General features: G+C 43.0%; 3 protein-coding genes across 5 annotated transcripts in view; 1 reads left to right on the top strand and 2 right to left on the bottom strand.

Moving 5' to 3' along the window:
* Nucleotides 1-451: 451 nt before the first annotated feature.
* On the top strand, nt 452-1919 carry LOC119901113 (putative claudin-24). The gene has a single exon (XM_038716596.1). The coding sequence runs from the start codon at nt 734-736 to the stop codon at nt 1391-1393; it is 660 nt and encodes a 219-aa protein (XP_038572524.1). The 5' UTR covers nt 452-733; the 3' UTR covers nt 1394-1919.
* Nucleotides 1920-4966: 3047 nt separating this feature from the next.
* On the bottom strand, nt 4967-6744 carry cldn34a (claudin 34a). The gene has a single exon (XM_038717020.1). The coding sequence runs from the start codon at nt 6679-6681 to the stop codon at nt 5926-5928; it is 756 nt and encodes a 251-aa protein (XP_038572948.1). The 5' UTR covers nt 6682-6744; the 3' UTR covers nt 4967-5925.
* A 2082-nt stretch (nt 6745-8826) lies between these two features.
* The window catches only part of shroom2a (shroom family member 2a), a 32618-nt gene continuing 26060 nt past the window's right edge, over nt 8827-15384 (bottom strand). For 2 of the 3 annotated variants that reach the window (XM_038716584.1, XM_038716586.1), the window contains 5 exons: nt 13008-13613; nt 11898-12452; nt 10860-11028; nt 10410-10682; nt 10041-10313 (listed from right to left, as the gene is read on the bottom strand). In XM_038716584.1, the coding sequence (XP_038572512.1) occupies nt 10041-10313; nt 10410-10682; nt 10860-11028; nt 11898-12452; nt 13008-13613 (1876 nt within the window). Of the gene's footprint in view, nt 10314-10409; nt 10683-10859; nt 11029-11897; nt 12453-13007; nt 13614-15384 lie in introns of all 3 variants that reach the window. The other variant, XM_038716585.1, reaches the window with a different exon arrangement.

The following is a 15384-nucleotide window of genomic DNA, read 5'->3' as shown; positions in this document are numbered from 1 at the left end:
CCGTGGAGCAGATTTTTATTTATTTTTATTACATGGACAATAAAGTAATTACTTAGGAAGACTGCCTTCTTGATACATTAATAACTGTTTTTATGACTGTAAATAGTTTACTTATAAACTCACAAAATGAACATTTTAATCTTAATCACAGAATAAAAACTGGAGATTTTATAATATCTCAAGATGCAGGCCGGTTTATTTGAAGTTTATCTTTTTTTTTTTGCATTATTATATAATTACCTGACTGTGATGTTTTAAGTTGGCCCATGATAATTTATTTACTTATTTATTTTGCTGTCTCTCTGAGATCAGACAGGATGCATTAAATGGACATCAGGGAGATCATTTCCTACGCAAAAAAACACAATATTATATCCTGTCTACATTTAATTTCATCCCTTGTGGCCTGCTATTAAGAATGGCCCTGTTGCCCCTGCTGCCCATTGGCACAGCAGCTGGAGCAGGAGGACCACAAAGGGGAGGGCCGAACGGGCCCCCTCTCCTCCTTGCAGCAGAGGATGTGAGCTCCTCTGAGTGGGCACTGTTTGTGAAAGAGCTCAGAGTCCAGAGCCTGAGCAGTCAACTCTAATTACCAGGTGTTGTGAGCGGCTCCTGTCCCAACTGGACATCCACAGGCCTCTCCAACTCAAGTGCAGCCATAGAAGAAGAACTCTTGAGGCTCTGTCAAGCGTGGAGGCCAGAGAGAGAGAAACAGAGCGAGAGAGAGAGAAAGATGGACACATGCGCCTGCGCTTTGGAGCTGCTGGGGATGCTGGTCTATGTCGGAGCGTGGCTGTGCGCTTTAGCCTCCACTATCTTACCACAGTGGCTGACCATGTCCACTGCGCTGCTGGCGGTAGAGAGCTACGAGCTGGGCCTGTGGGAGACATGCGTGGTCCAGGATATCGGGGGCATGGAGTGCAGAGCTTATGACACCCTGCTCGGCCTTTCCAGTGACCTCAAGCTGGCCCGCATCCTCATGTGTTCTTCCCTTGTTGTGGGCATGCTGGGAATGCTGGTGGCTATACCTGGACTTTACCTGGTCAACAGCTGTAATAAACACGGAGGCCACCAAACGAAGAAGCGTTTAACCATCATAGGAGGGGTGATGGGAATGATTTCTGGAGTGCTGTGTCTGATCCCCGTGTCCTACATGGCCCATTTAGCCGTGATACATTTCTTTGATGATCAAGTACCGGATGTGGTGCCACGATGGGAGTTTGGTGACGCCCTGTTCTGCGGCTGGGGCGGAGGATTTCTTCTCATAGTGGCCGGGCTCCTTCTGGTCACCTCTTGCTCATGTTCACAGGCAGAGCCTGAGCCCGTGTTGGAGCAGAGATACCAGGGGATGAGTACAGATGTTTCCTTTAGGAAGCGCTCAGAGTACGTTTAAGGGACGTTTCGTAAATGATTTACCTGCATAGAGACAGCACAACACTATCACCTGTAGAATTGCACTCCGAACTGTTTGAAAATAATGATGGAAATATCTGGATTTATATCAAAGACAGCATCTTTTATAAGGGTTGCTTTATGAAAAAATGTTTTGCAAAACAGTGATAATGAGACCTTGTAGAAAACACCACCAAATATGTGTTGCAGTTATTTTTAATGACTCACCTGGACAAGCCAACATTACATTTTCAGAGAACCTGCTGTGATCAGTAAAAATACATATTTTTAATAAAAAGCTTTATATTCCTTACTCATGGTTGGCCTCAGCATTATATCTCTTCTTCTCTGCCAACAAAGAAGAAAATATTATTTCAAGTCTGTTTCATGGAACACGTTAGCTTTTAAAATACTGTGATTGTAAGTTATTCTTGATACTAAAACACAGAGAAAGCACCCATTATCCTGTGCCTGGCTACGTTTGCTTATGTGCTGTATTGTGTATTCACATAAAGAATTATACTGAAGTTCTCTTGAATTTTTAATTTTCTTGTGCTAGTGTTGTATTATGTGTTGGAGTATGCTGAACATGATCATTATTTTTCAGTTTATGTTGATAAAATGAGAAGCCGTGGCCTCAATCTGTAGAAAACAATGAACATGTTATTCTATCATTATGTCAGAGGTGGAAACATGGTCGCTCTCTCGCTCTTTAGCCATCCAGTTTACTATTAGTCACATAAACCTAGAACCTATTTTGGTCTGAAGTGTTCCCTGGTTGCTCTGTAACCAGACGACAAGCTGAGCGGGTGTGGGGGGTGAGGGGGGTTTGGGAACTGAACAGCCGTCTTGGTCCGTCAGGTGTGTCTGCGGTGGTGGAAACACAGCTTGAGACTAATTCCATCAGCTTTACTGGTCACTCGCTGAGCTAAGCTGTGTTTAATGAATGCTCTAATGGGCAGCGTGTACTGTGAAGAATGCAGCACAGGTTGCCCTTGCGGCTCCCGCTTTGACATAATTACACAAATTTGCCAAGGTCAGAGGGCGCTGCTGCTCTCTGTACTCCACAACTGTCGCTATCATTTACATGGACACAGGTACAGTGACATAAATGTGTTATTGCATGGGAGGAGGAGGATTTCTAAACCTCCACATGCTAATAATGATGGTACCTTTTATGTGGTCCGCACTTACAGAATGAAGTTAATGAGAAATAATGATGACAGAATCAAATGTTGCCTAAGGGGCCCAAGACATGACAGACTTTGCTTTTGAGACCATAAAAAGTGGCCCTGTCAGGCCTCACAGAGCGGATTGAGAGGCACCCTCCCATCCTCTGACGCAGGCTGCAGTGAGCTGCCTGGTGTCTCCCAGTGTGAGGGCAGCTATCAGCAGGGGAGGCAGCGAAAACAACTGCATGATGAGATGTTCTTTTGGATTACTGCAGGACTCCAAGTGCTGTGAGGCTGGGGCGGCAACACAAAGGAAATGGCATGCATTATGTTTAAATGCATCCAACTGCAAATAAACAAGCCTGCTTTGAGGGGTTGAGAGGCAGAGTTAATGATCTTTGTGAAATGACTGACTGTAATATGACCCTCTAACAGTTCAGATGGAGATGGGGATTATCCAACCCGCAGTTCAAACTATTATAAGATATGATAGTCAACATGCTGGGAATAACAATTTTGTGAAATCTTACACCACTCAACTCATATTCCATCATGCTCAAGTTGCTACAAACTCACAATTGCCATACCACAACCAATCTGTCTTATCTGAGAGGCAAGGATGAGAACAGAGTAAGAGGAAGATAAGAACCAATATAAGAATATAAAGGTACTGCATTGTATGTGATGGTCCTGTTTTCAATAAAATCCAGCTGTATTATCAGCAAAATGAAACTGAAAGCTTCAAAAGTAAAAGTGCTCACTGTCGCCTGAGGTGGAGCTAGTTTGAATTGCTTTACATCCACTTACATAGTTTAGTCCAGTGGTTCCCAACCTAGGGGTCAGGCCCCTCCAGAGGGTCACAAGATAAATCTGAGGGGTCATGGGCTATTTAATGTGTGAGAGAAGCAGAAAAAACAAGGCTCTACCCTCAAGGTCTTGTGAGCAAACAACATCTCTGGAGGCAATTTATCAGCTGTCCTGAAGCTCTGGAGCCACATACACAACTTTATGTGTACAATTACTCTTTGATTACGCCTCTAATAACTCACAGACATCTGTAACAAGGGGCCCTAACCAGCCACTGCTGTTTTGTAAGGGGTCACAAGCCAAAAAGGTCGGTAACCACTGGATTAATCTCTAACACTGTATTGTGTTTTAAAAGCTTATCTCTATCTGTCTTTTTGTGCAAAATCATCATCTCAAAAGCTACTATACCTTTCAGGTGAATATTGTGGAGTTAAAATGTAATATTCCCTCTGAAATGTAGTACAGTTGAAGTGTAAAGTGTAGCACACAATATAAACAGTCAAACCTGAGTAACTGTATTTACTTTCCACCCCTGGCTGCACATAGAAATGGCACCGGATATAACACATTTGATCAGATCTTGATGTCTGGGGATGATTGCAGGAAACTCTGAAGAAGATAGCAGAAAATATTTGGCTTAATTGCTCATATGCTTTGGGGCTTTACCACCAATCATCTTTCTAGTTTCTAGTAAACTGCAAATAAATTGTCATCGTCGATAAATGGCTTTGTGGTAAAATGCTACATACTTGATGTGACTCGTGTTTTTGATCGTCCTGATCACTTTCATTCCTCTCTCAGAGCCTTCTTGGACAGTGGACCTCCATTAAACATTATAGTTGATAGAGTAGATGACTTAGCATAACAGATTAGATAAATCATATCCAGCTCAGGGCATTATGTCAGGCTTATCTGTAGCGTGGAATGTGCAAGAGAGAGGTGAAGACAGAGGCAAAGCAATGGACAGAGAATTATTTAAATACTTTCTCTCTCATCTAGAGGAATGTTTTTGAATAATATTTAGTTGGTTCTCCTGTTACAGACTACTTGACATGAAGTATGCAGTTTTTGTCTGTTAAGTGGTCCGGGCATGTACACCTTTCATCCACTCCTGGGACTAGTGTTTTTGACAGAATTCTGTGCTCGGATGAAGAAGGCCTTTTGTTCCTCAGCAGAGGTACCGTAGGCCACCGGGCCACAGTTTGTATGCGTGTCTTACTTGGCAACAATCACTACTGTGAGGCGGCCCCCTCTCCCTACTCACATGCCTGCTCTTGTAAGCCTCCTACCCAGGTCACATGAGCAGGGCCCCCCAGTCAACCTGACCCGCTGGGGTCCCTCCTCACGTGGGGACCCCACGTTAGAAGCCTACACCTTGGCATGACATGTCACCTCCCACGGCTTGTGTTGTGATAATGCTGATCAGTCATTATGAGAACGCTCAGACTGCTTCCTCCAAACAGCCCTCTTGGATCACACTGGAGAGATAAATGTTGTAATAAACATCTGCGTCTGTCCCTGAACTCTGGCAACACACATCCAGGATAGCTGAAGTCACTTCACATGAGACACATGGACTGAAAACTGAATCTAGCTGGCATACTGGAGGTTTTATTTAGACAATTACAGCAGGAACTCAAATCTTATAATACAATACAATATATCACAGTGCAGTATTAAATCAGCAATAATCAATATTTTTATATTAATAATGGATGAAATGACTAATGGTATTGAAAAGGTGTTCTGATGTGATAAACCCACATACAATTATCACCAACTTGCAGTTCTGCATAGCTCTGCTGAGCGTTTACTGCCCATTTATATTAGCTAAAGAGCTAACTGAGCAAGAATTAGTTAATATTGTATCATCAATACAGCATTGATCAGGTGGACAGAAAGATGAATCCAAATGAATGCTAGTGTTGCTGCATCTCTGCTGGATGTGTTAACAAGCTTCATAATAAGTTAGCCATATTAACTTACAAAGTGAAAATCTGTTGTTTTTGCTCCGCTGTCCCCAAGTGGCCAAAAAAAATCTGTTATTGGCAGGTTAAAAGATGGATTCTTATGTACTTCACTAGCTCCCTACAGGGCTACGTTTTTCTCAAGGTAAACCGGTTTGATTCTTTCTGCTGTAAGTAGGCCTACATTTCTGAACTTCTCTGCATGGTCTTGTGTGACTTGTGATGAATAAGGAGTGCTCTTTAAAATGGCATTTGAATGTCACATTGTCAGTGCTTCTTTAAATCAGAATATTAATCTATTTAGTAGTTAAAGCAAGCTTTTGTTTATGTTGAAGTTAAGTGGGTCTAAATGAATCCTTGACAGTTGTGATGCTTTATTTTGATGTGCTGTCCTATATTCATGTGTAGCAGTGTTTCCGGTAAGATAACATGGCAAACATTCCACTACAAAGGCCAACTAAATTTTGTGATTCAGCAACACTGTGCTTCATGTGGAACTTTTCTGCTTTGAAATCTTCCTACAGATGAAAAAGGTGAAAATCCCGCATTGCAAGTTAGTACCCTGTTCCTTACACTAGGTTGTTCCATCATGGGATGTCTTCACTGTGAAATGTAGGATTGTCTCTGCCGTGGTTGTCTCCATTTGGCAATTCACACTTCTGTGCCAGGGCCCCTTCTGTCCAGATACCGTGGCACGGATCCCTGGTGTCCCTGGGGGAGTCTGAGCTCAGGGCCTGCCAGGCGTAGCGGTAACACAGGAAATGCAGCCCGCTTATGAGCATCAGAATGGAGGCAATGATACCCACTCCGATGGCCGAACCAACTTGCTGTCTGACGGGAGCTGCGGGGAGGTGGAACTCAGGAGGAAAGTCTATGGTGCTGTTGTTCATCACAGAGCTCATGTTCCACACCAGGGGCACCAAGCAGAACATCCCCGTCAGCACATACAGGGTCCCTGCCAGCACGAAGACCAGCCTTATGTTCCTACGATCCGCTACAGAGAAGTAGACCATCCTCATGGCCACTGCACCGCTGATGTTCCCAGCCAGGCCGCAGATCACCGCCAGCATCATCAGCACCTGAGCCGCAGGGATCTCTGCAGGAGCAAAGTGGTCCCAGATGCTGATGCTCTGACAGTTCTCCATTATGGGAAGGGTGTGACTGTAGAAGCACGCCTTCCAGATACCCACCCAGGCCACGCCCGAGGTGATCACAGACACATCGGCCACGTGCCACAGCCGCCACTCGTTGAGGCCGGCTGTGGTCATGGTGAGGATCCACGCCAGGACCCCAGCCATCAGGCCCAGGAACTGCCAGTGAGCCGTGTGGGCCAGGTAAATCATCCTGCCCAGTGACAGTGACTCGAAGGTCTAGGGAGGCCGGTCGCTGACTCACACGATGTTGAGTTCATACAGTGTGACGTCCATCATGCCTGCTAAAAACACAAAAACCCACAACTGTGTTAAAACGGCTAAAGTTCTCAGAAGTGTGCTTAGTATATCCACATTAACATTCTGGTATTATCTTCATTTTGTTTTTGTACGCACTGTTAAAAATTCACTGTATAAATTATGAAAACTTGGAATATGATAGTTAATGTTCTATGTATGTCTATGGTGTGTTCTGGCAAAGCTACTCTATGATGCTCCTCAAAATAAGGGTCAGTTCACCCAAATGACCCCCCAAAAAAACATGTTTTCTGACATACCCAGTAATACCCAGTAGTTAGTGGGATATTTCTTTCATTCTTTTTTCATTTCGAACAAAAATAAAAAATAAAATATGACAATACGATAAGTAGATTACGATATACAAAAGGAAAATGTTATAAACAATATGTGTAATATGTCTGAAAAGAAACGGGCAAAGCAGAAGCTTGTTATTTTTCCCACCACTTATTTAACTCTAAATAGTTCCTGTTTATTTTATAAATTTTCCATATATCATTGTGTATTATGGATTCATAGCAAGATAACAAATATACAGTAATGATGTATACATTTTTTTACATTTAAGACCAAACAAACCATCACCCTGTTAGGTTTTCACCCATCCCATTACAGTCAGTATATCTCTATGTTTGTGCAATGTTTTAGCACTGGCTCCAAACTATCTAATCTCCAATCTAGCTATGTAGATCATTTTTACGAGGGTTTGAGATAACCTCCTCAGACATTTTGTCCAATACATTGGAGGCGAAGAAAAAGATGAGAATCAGTCGTCTTTTTCAGTGGAACCACTTTCTCTTAAAGAAATGGTGCCTATGAAAAACCATTTGTACTAATCCTTCAAGGTTTATTCAGGTAGATGAATAAATGAAATGCAGATATTGTCTGGAAATGAGAGGTACTTAAAGGCCGCATTAACCTACCGAACCTAAACCTTAATTAATCAAATTATCAATCCTCAATGACACACAGTGAACATGAGGCTTTTCGAGGCCCCTGGGGATTTTGGGCTCGGGGAAGTTGCCTGCTTTGCCTGGTTGGCAATAATCAGTATTTTATATTTATTCATGTAAACTTAAATATTACAAACTGAAATATTAAAAATAGACACCCACTCAGTTCATCAAAGACAGTTGCAATATGTTAGTATCTGAAATATTCTGTGGTAGGTAAACACTAAACTTGTCAACATGTAACAATAGGTGATTAATAAATCAAGTTTACCATGAAGACCACGTGTATTGTAACTGTATTTAAGTATACATTAATTAACACTCAGATTTATTACCATGGAGGAAGATCTTGGACCACAAAGATTAAATCCACCTGCACTAATTTTGTCTGCCTGGTCGAAACATTTTAAGGGTTATTTTGGAGTTCTGTCTCAGGCCTCCTTTGACACAAGGTAGTAAAACAGCGTAGCCTTTGAGCAATTTTATTATTCCACCTTTATATTCTACGTTTCTCCTACATTATCACAAATATAAACAAACAGTGTGACATTATAACATCTTCAAATATGTTAAGGAAAAAGCAATTACCGTAGCAAGTTTTGATACATCCATCAATACTATCCCAGATGGAGATTCAATTGTTAATCAATTATTTTGAGAATTAGAATAAAAGTCCTCAAGGTTGCACTGGAAGTGACAAGAAAGCTCCTTTTCTAGTAACTGTAGGTTCAGTCTGTTCAAGCATTAGTGTAGTTAATGATTGTCCATTTAAATCTTTGCATGTTACGCAGACCAATAAAACAAATCCTCTGCAACGTCTTTTTCCTCACCTTAATGCGTCTAAAGTTCTGATTTGTTGATCTCCACATGCACAGAATCCTTCCACAGAAGCTGTATTCACCACACGAGAATGAATCGGAGTGAAGGCCCACATTTTGTTTCGGTTATGCGAGAGGATAAATGTAACACCTGGCTGTCAAAAGATCTTCCTTGCCATGTCAAAGTCTTTATCTTCCACATTATCACTAGAGCGGAGGGCGTAGTGAAGTTAATGAATGACAGCGAAGAAAATCAAACAAACAACTCCTGCGTGATTCCAGCAGACTCTTTATTTAATATAAAGGAGCACATCTGAAGTGTTAAGAGTCAGGATGTAGCAGTGCATGAAGTGTGTGAAACTAATATTCTCAAATGTGCAGAACAAACATCCTCTAACAGGGTTCACCCTTTGGGAGACTGAGTCAATCCTTACAGTCTGAAATTCAGTTCAAACTGGTCAAAATGCTTTGCAGTGATTTAGTTCCATATTTGGTTGCAAAACAATCAACCTGAACAACTTTTAGAGTTGAAATTTAACAGTGAGTCAAGTAACAACTGTGGTAACTATGCATTCAACATTTGCACCATGAATAAGACAAAAGACAGAAACACTTGGTCATTTTATACGTGGCAATATCATAATCTAAACAGGTTTTTTTCCGGCTGTGAATAAAACAGAACAGCACTGACAGATGCAACGTGTGGAAGTGGATTAAAAGACCCGACAGTATTGGCGGTGACACGGGTGACTCCCCAGGCACTTCAATGTGGATTTCACTTGAGTTAAAGTCTGGATTTGAAGTGCTACAGTTCTTTTGTTTAGTGAAGTCGAACAAGTGCTCTTTAAAATGACCAGTATCTGCACAGGTACTTTACACTAGCATCAGTGAGGAAAGAGAGAGCACAAAAGTCTCAGTAAAAGGCCACTAGTTTATGTATAAACGTTAACAAAAACGGTTGCTTTTAGTGAAATATTCGGCCAGTTTTGCTGGATTATGTGAAAACGTGTTGACTGTTAAATTACTTAAGTGAAATGAAACATGATAAATACTCCTAGTTGCTCAGCGTGTGAAACACACATCAGGTAGCGTGGCTGCTCAAATCAGTTGAAGATAAAATACTGTCCCCTTCTGCGCAGATTCAAAAGGCTATAATAAATTACTAAAAAACATAAAAATAAAAACAAAGCAAACGTGGCATGAAAGACATTAGATACAGTGGTTAATGCCAAGAAAAGCAGCATCTTTCACAAGGGAGTTCCTTATGGATGCTGTCAGTCCAAGTGGTGTTACGGCAGTCCGGTTGAGAAGATGTGAAGTGGTAAGACATGCTTGGATGAGGCTTCACCAAAGACGTGAAAAAAACCCCAAAAGACTCTCTCTGCAGATTCCTTGTCTCTGTGTCCCTCTGTTGGACACAGGGCTCAACTGCAACTTGGGGCGATTTTAGTCTTCATCATCAGTTCCTCAGTGTTCAACATCTTCACAGGGCCAGCCTCTGCTCTATCGGCAGACTGTCCATCAGACACTTGAGCTGCTCCTCGCCCAGTTTGATTTTATCCTCAAGCTTGCGCTGCTCGATGATGAGCGCCGACTTCATCTTGACAAAGTGCTCATAGTCAGTAAGGCTGTCCTCCTGCAGGTAGCTGGACAGGATGTCGTAAACCACACGCTCCCGACGGTCCAGGTTCTCCTTCAGTTCCTTCGCATCCTCATGCTGTCGAATCAGCAGCTTCCTCTTCTCAATCAACGTTCGCTGTAGATGAAAGAAACATTAGGAGTTGAGAAGATACATCAAGTCTCTTTTTCTCTTTTGGTGTGGTGTTAGGAAACAGAGCAATATTCAACTCACCCTCTCCTCAGCAGTAGCATCCTCCTCCAGACTGTTGAGGGCGTTCTCCACTCTGGCCAGACGGCCCGACAGGGACAGCAGCAGGCTCACCACCTTGTCCAGGTCCCCGACAAACATCCTGAACTTGTCCAGCTCGTTGGGTTTGCAGATCTGTTGGACTCGGGCCTCCACCTCATCTCCCAGAGCGTTGTTGTCGAGGACATCTTCCTGAAGACTCTCCCGGGCCTCCCGCAGCACCTGGAGCTTCTTGCTAAGGCTGTCAATCAGCTCTTGCTGCAGATGGGCATAAAAAGAAACAGAAGATACTAAATCAAAACTTAAAAAGGTAACCTGTGTATTAGGTGATGAGGTTAAAGGAAACAGACCTTTAACCTCATCTTTACTCCAAGATTCCCCTTGGTTCATTTTGTTCTGCTAATACCCATGAACGGTTCAGCAAGAGAACAGTACCTTCTTGTTGGCCAGATCAATATCCAGTTCATCTTCTGAGTCCTCCTCCTCCTCCTGCTCCTGCATGTCCTTCATCTTAATAAGGAGCTCGGCTTTGGGAGCAGATGTGCTGTAATATGTAGAGCTGGTAACCATGGTGACAGCTGCAGCCATACTGTCCTCCTTTTCCCTGAAATACAAGTAAGAAATACTGTTTCAAACCAACCAAATAAGAATACACAGGTTACCTTTTGTCAAAAGAGCCAACGGGCCTCATGCAAAAATCACTCATACGAACACATTTGCTCAGTTCATCCTATTTTAACTATTTTACATTGATCCGTTACTTGAAGATGAATATTTCGACTTCTCTGTTAGCTTGTTAACTAGTTTTCCTTCACACTTATTCTTTTCTCTAAAACCAATATGCCATGAACCACTTTGCTTCAGTAAGACATTTTTTAGGTCAAACAATTCCAGATGGCATGTTGTTGTAGCTGTATTAAAATTTTCAGTTCACCAAATACAACTACTGACACTGTTAAATTTGTCTGCTGATTTCTACAGCAGGACTTGACACTCTCACTATTCTTCTTTTTACTTCCGGTAACATTTTTATGAAAAAAAAAAAAAGTGTCCACAAAAGGAAGAACAAGAAGATCTTGGGTAGCAATTATGGTGCGCCAACTATGCTAATCTAATGAACACGCACCTCCTTATGAACAGGTATTCACCTGGTTGAGACAAGCAATTTTATGGAAGTTTGTGCAGTTAAAGAGAATTTGATGAATCAGACGTAAAAAAAAATGTGCGTGCACTCAAATATTGCGCAAGTCGTGTATATGAACTCACACAGATGACTAAGTGTGACAGAGCTAACGATTTTTCAGGAGTTATTGTATGTCAACAAACTGCTGAGAGAAAATGCACATTCTGTAGGTCAAACAAGGTAAGGTACAAATGAAATGTGTCTTGAACAAGGCACTTGGCTGCATGTAAGAAAGATCTAAACATGGCCATCTCTCAGGCCCAGTGCGGAAGCAAAAGGGCGAGGCTGACCTTTCCTCAGCAGGCCGGGTGGCTGTCTGTTTTGTGGGAACCTTCCTGCGCTGGTGAGCTCCTTCCAACAGCTGCTCCCCCTGAGGGAAGATGCCCTCCATCAAGTCCATGGTGGTTTTCATCTTGCTCTGGTCCAGAATGTCAGCTAGTGATTTATCCTTCCCCATGATGTCCCTGGCCAGCTCCTCTCTCTTCTGATCCTCCTTAGACAGTCCTGTGGTCACATCTGTGGGCTGTGGTGGCTGCTGACTGTTAGAGTTGACCTGATCTTGAACAGTACTCATGTACGCGTCTCTCTGGGGCTTTGGGTCCGTCTGTACAGCTGGCGTACTTTCGGGCTCCCGCTGCCGATTAAAGGCACAGAAGACCGAGTCCTGCCCTCCAGCTCCCAGAATGCCGAGCCTGGTCGCACCAGGACCCTCTGTCTCTACAGCAGGGAAGTCACTGTGCTGCAAAAATGGACAATTCTCCTTCTCTGTGACTCCCTCTGAGTGGACAATCCTGATGGGCACTTTCTTCACTGCAGGATTCTGGTTTTCTATCACATGCTCCATCCTGAGAAAGATAGAAATAATCTTATAAATAGAAAGTTTCTCTCTGAAAGGAGGAGAAAATCTCCTGTTGTAGTTATTCCAGCCATTTGATGATTTAAAGTTTCTCTGCATGATGGCAACTGAGATTTTTTCCATGCCCAGTACACTGGAATATCCAAGACATCTGGACTCCTCCCAGCACTCTGCTAGCTGCAATAATCCTACTGTACAGTCATAAGTTCACTACAGATGATACCACTTAATTCTGAATCGAGAAGATGAACAATAGGGGCTTTTAGAGTACATCTTCCATTTTCGTCATTTCTTTAAATGCCTGTGGCTTTTAAAGAAATGTGGAGAATCCCTCCAATTTACTGTGGCTTGACAGCGCTCACACGTTGATTCTACAGTGGCCGTGACTCTCAATAAGCTCCTTTGTACATGTAGCAGAAAGACACGATAAGTAATTTAGTTAAAAAGACTGTGTTCTGACTAAACTGGGCGAGAGTTTAACAGTAGCATCAAAACTATGCTCTTATGAATTAGTCTCCCTTCTGATTAAGCAAAAAAGGTTTACCTTTTTGAGTCTTCATCCTGTATGGAGACCGGTGGTTTGTCACTGAGTCTCTGTGGGGAGAACTGTGGCGATGGAGAGCGCTGCCGCTCCATAGTGGCCGGCCCTGAAGATCTGTGGGAGGAAGCTGGGGGAGAAGAGGCAGGCTGGGGATTGGATGTTGATAGGTGATGATCTGCCCCTTGTCCTTTGTCCACAAGTCCTTTGCCCTGCTCAGAATTTCCCTTTGCAGATAGGGTGGGGACAAAGGCGGAGTTAGGGTCAGCGTTAGGAGAGCAGTGGGTGAAGATTTCACTCTGGGAACTCGTGAAGGATTCGTGGGAGTCGACCTCTGGGCATCTGAGTGGGGGAGGCTTCTCCAGCGCATAGGTCGTCCCCCTTGGCCCAGAGGGTGGTTCACTGTGGCTGTGGTCCTTAGGCTGTGGGAGGGCAGACTCTGTGAGACTATGAGAGATAGATGTGGGTCTGTGGTTCACCGTGGCAGGGGCAGGTCTGTGTCTGCACTCAGGGTTGGTTCCTATCATGGGCGGAAGGGGTGGCGCCGAGTAGTGTTCAAACTCCACAGGCTTTTCTCTAACTTTACAGTCACCGGGTCCTCTGTCAGAGAACCTGAGGAACACAATAGAAAGCTTTTAATTACACACTGTTCAACAGCCAGGCAGCATGGGCTATCATCTGCAGCTCAATCAAATAATACACTGTGGCAGAGGCCTTGTTCGTCTCTCCAGCAGCCACTATGATTATGCCAGCATGACAAGACACACGTCTCCCTCTCTTCTGCAAGCCTCCTCCCTGGTTACTGTTCAGCTGGCAGCCTGAAGAGGAATATTTCAGTTCCCACAAGTCAGCATAGAGGAATAAATAATCCTCCAGTGCAAAGAAGCAAGACCGGATCGCTTTTTCCTGCCTGATTCACATTTACAGTTTTAACTCTTTACAGGTAAAGTTAAAGATAGAAGAGGGACAATATTTGGAGCTGACAGAAATCATTAGAGGCCTGATTGGGAACTAAAGGAGTTCAAGTGATTGTATACTAAAATTTTAACCAGTATGCAGTACAACACGGTGGATGTCGCCTATATTGTAAAGGCATGCAAACCCACCAAATACTATGGTTTCACGATAACAGATTACATTTCCATGGCGTGCTCTGATACAAATTCAATTAGGAGTAATCAGACAAAATTAACACATAAACCACGCAGCTCTGATTAAGGACAAAACTGTATTAACTCTGCAGTCACAAGATACAGTTTGGTGACTTTTAGACAGACAGACGCCATTAACCCAAACCTCCCAATTGGAATTCTACATGCTGTAACAAGTTACCCAATGAACAATTGTTGTCACAGCTTACACCCTCCCTCATGCCTCAGCTCTGCAGTGTGAGAAAGTTACCTCACAGAAACATGACACATGATACCAGTAATATTTCTGCAGGAACTGCAGGGATATGAGTGGTGGGAAGGATATGGAGTTATGTTGCCATGATGTAGGTTTTCAACCAATGACGCATATTGGCGTCATTGACGTAAGAACATATTATTTAGGGCAGTAGAGATTCACAACAACCAAAGAAACACAGTTACGTGTCTATATGACAAAGCATTGTTGCCCATCAAAGGTGACTTTTTTCTCTGATTTTTTCACTGTGTAAACACTACTGCACTATATACAGTGGGTACGGAAAGTATTCAGACCCCTTTAAATTTTCCACTCTTTGTTTCATTGCAGCCATTTTCCAAAAATCAAAAAAGTTCATTTTATTTCTCAGTAATGTACACTCAGCGCCCCATCTTGACAGAAAAAAACAGAAATGTAGAAATTTTTGCAAATTTATTAAAAAAGAAAAACTGAAAAAACACATGGTCATAAGTACTCAGACCCTTTGCCGTGACACTCATATTTAACTCAGGTGCTGTCTATTTCTTCTGATCATCCTTGAGATGGTTCTACACCTTCATTTGAGTCCAGCTGTGTTTGATTATACTGATTGGACTTGATTAGGAAAGCCACACACCTGTCTATATAAGACCTTACAGCTCACAGTGCATGTCAGAGCAAATGAGAATCATGAGGTCAAAGGAACTGCCTGAAGAGCTCAGAGACAGAATTGTGGCAAGGCACAGATCTGGCCAAGGTTACAAAAAAATTTCTGCTGCACTTAAGGTTCCTAAGAGCACAGTGGCCTCCATAATCCTCAAATGGAAGACGTTTGGGACGACCAGAACCCTTCCTAGAGCTGGCCGTCCGGCCAAACTGAGCTATCGGGGGAGAAGAGCCTTGGTGAGAGAGGTAAAGAAGAACCCAAAGGTCACTGTGGCTGAACTCCAGAGATGCAGTCGGGAGATGGGAGAAAGTTGTAGTAAGTCAACCATCA

This window comes from Micropterus salmoides, unplaced genomic scaffold (genome assembly GCF_014851395.1).
Source record: "Micropterus salmoides isolate LMB-PRFRI ecotype aquatic unplaced genomic scaffold, ASM1485139v1 Ms_hic_scaffold_13, whole genome shotgun sequence".
Lineage (NCBI taxonomy): Eukaryota > Metazoa > Chordata > Actinopteri > Centrarchiformes > Centrarchidae > Micropterus > Micropterus salmoides.
This window is presented reverse-complemented; position numbering and strand designations above follow the sequence as displayed.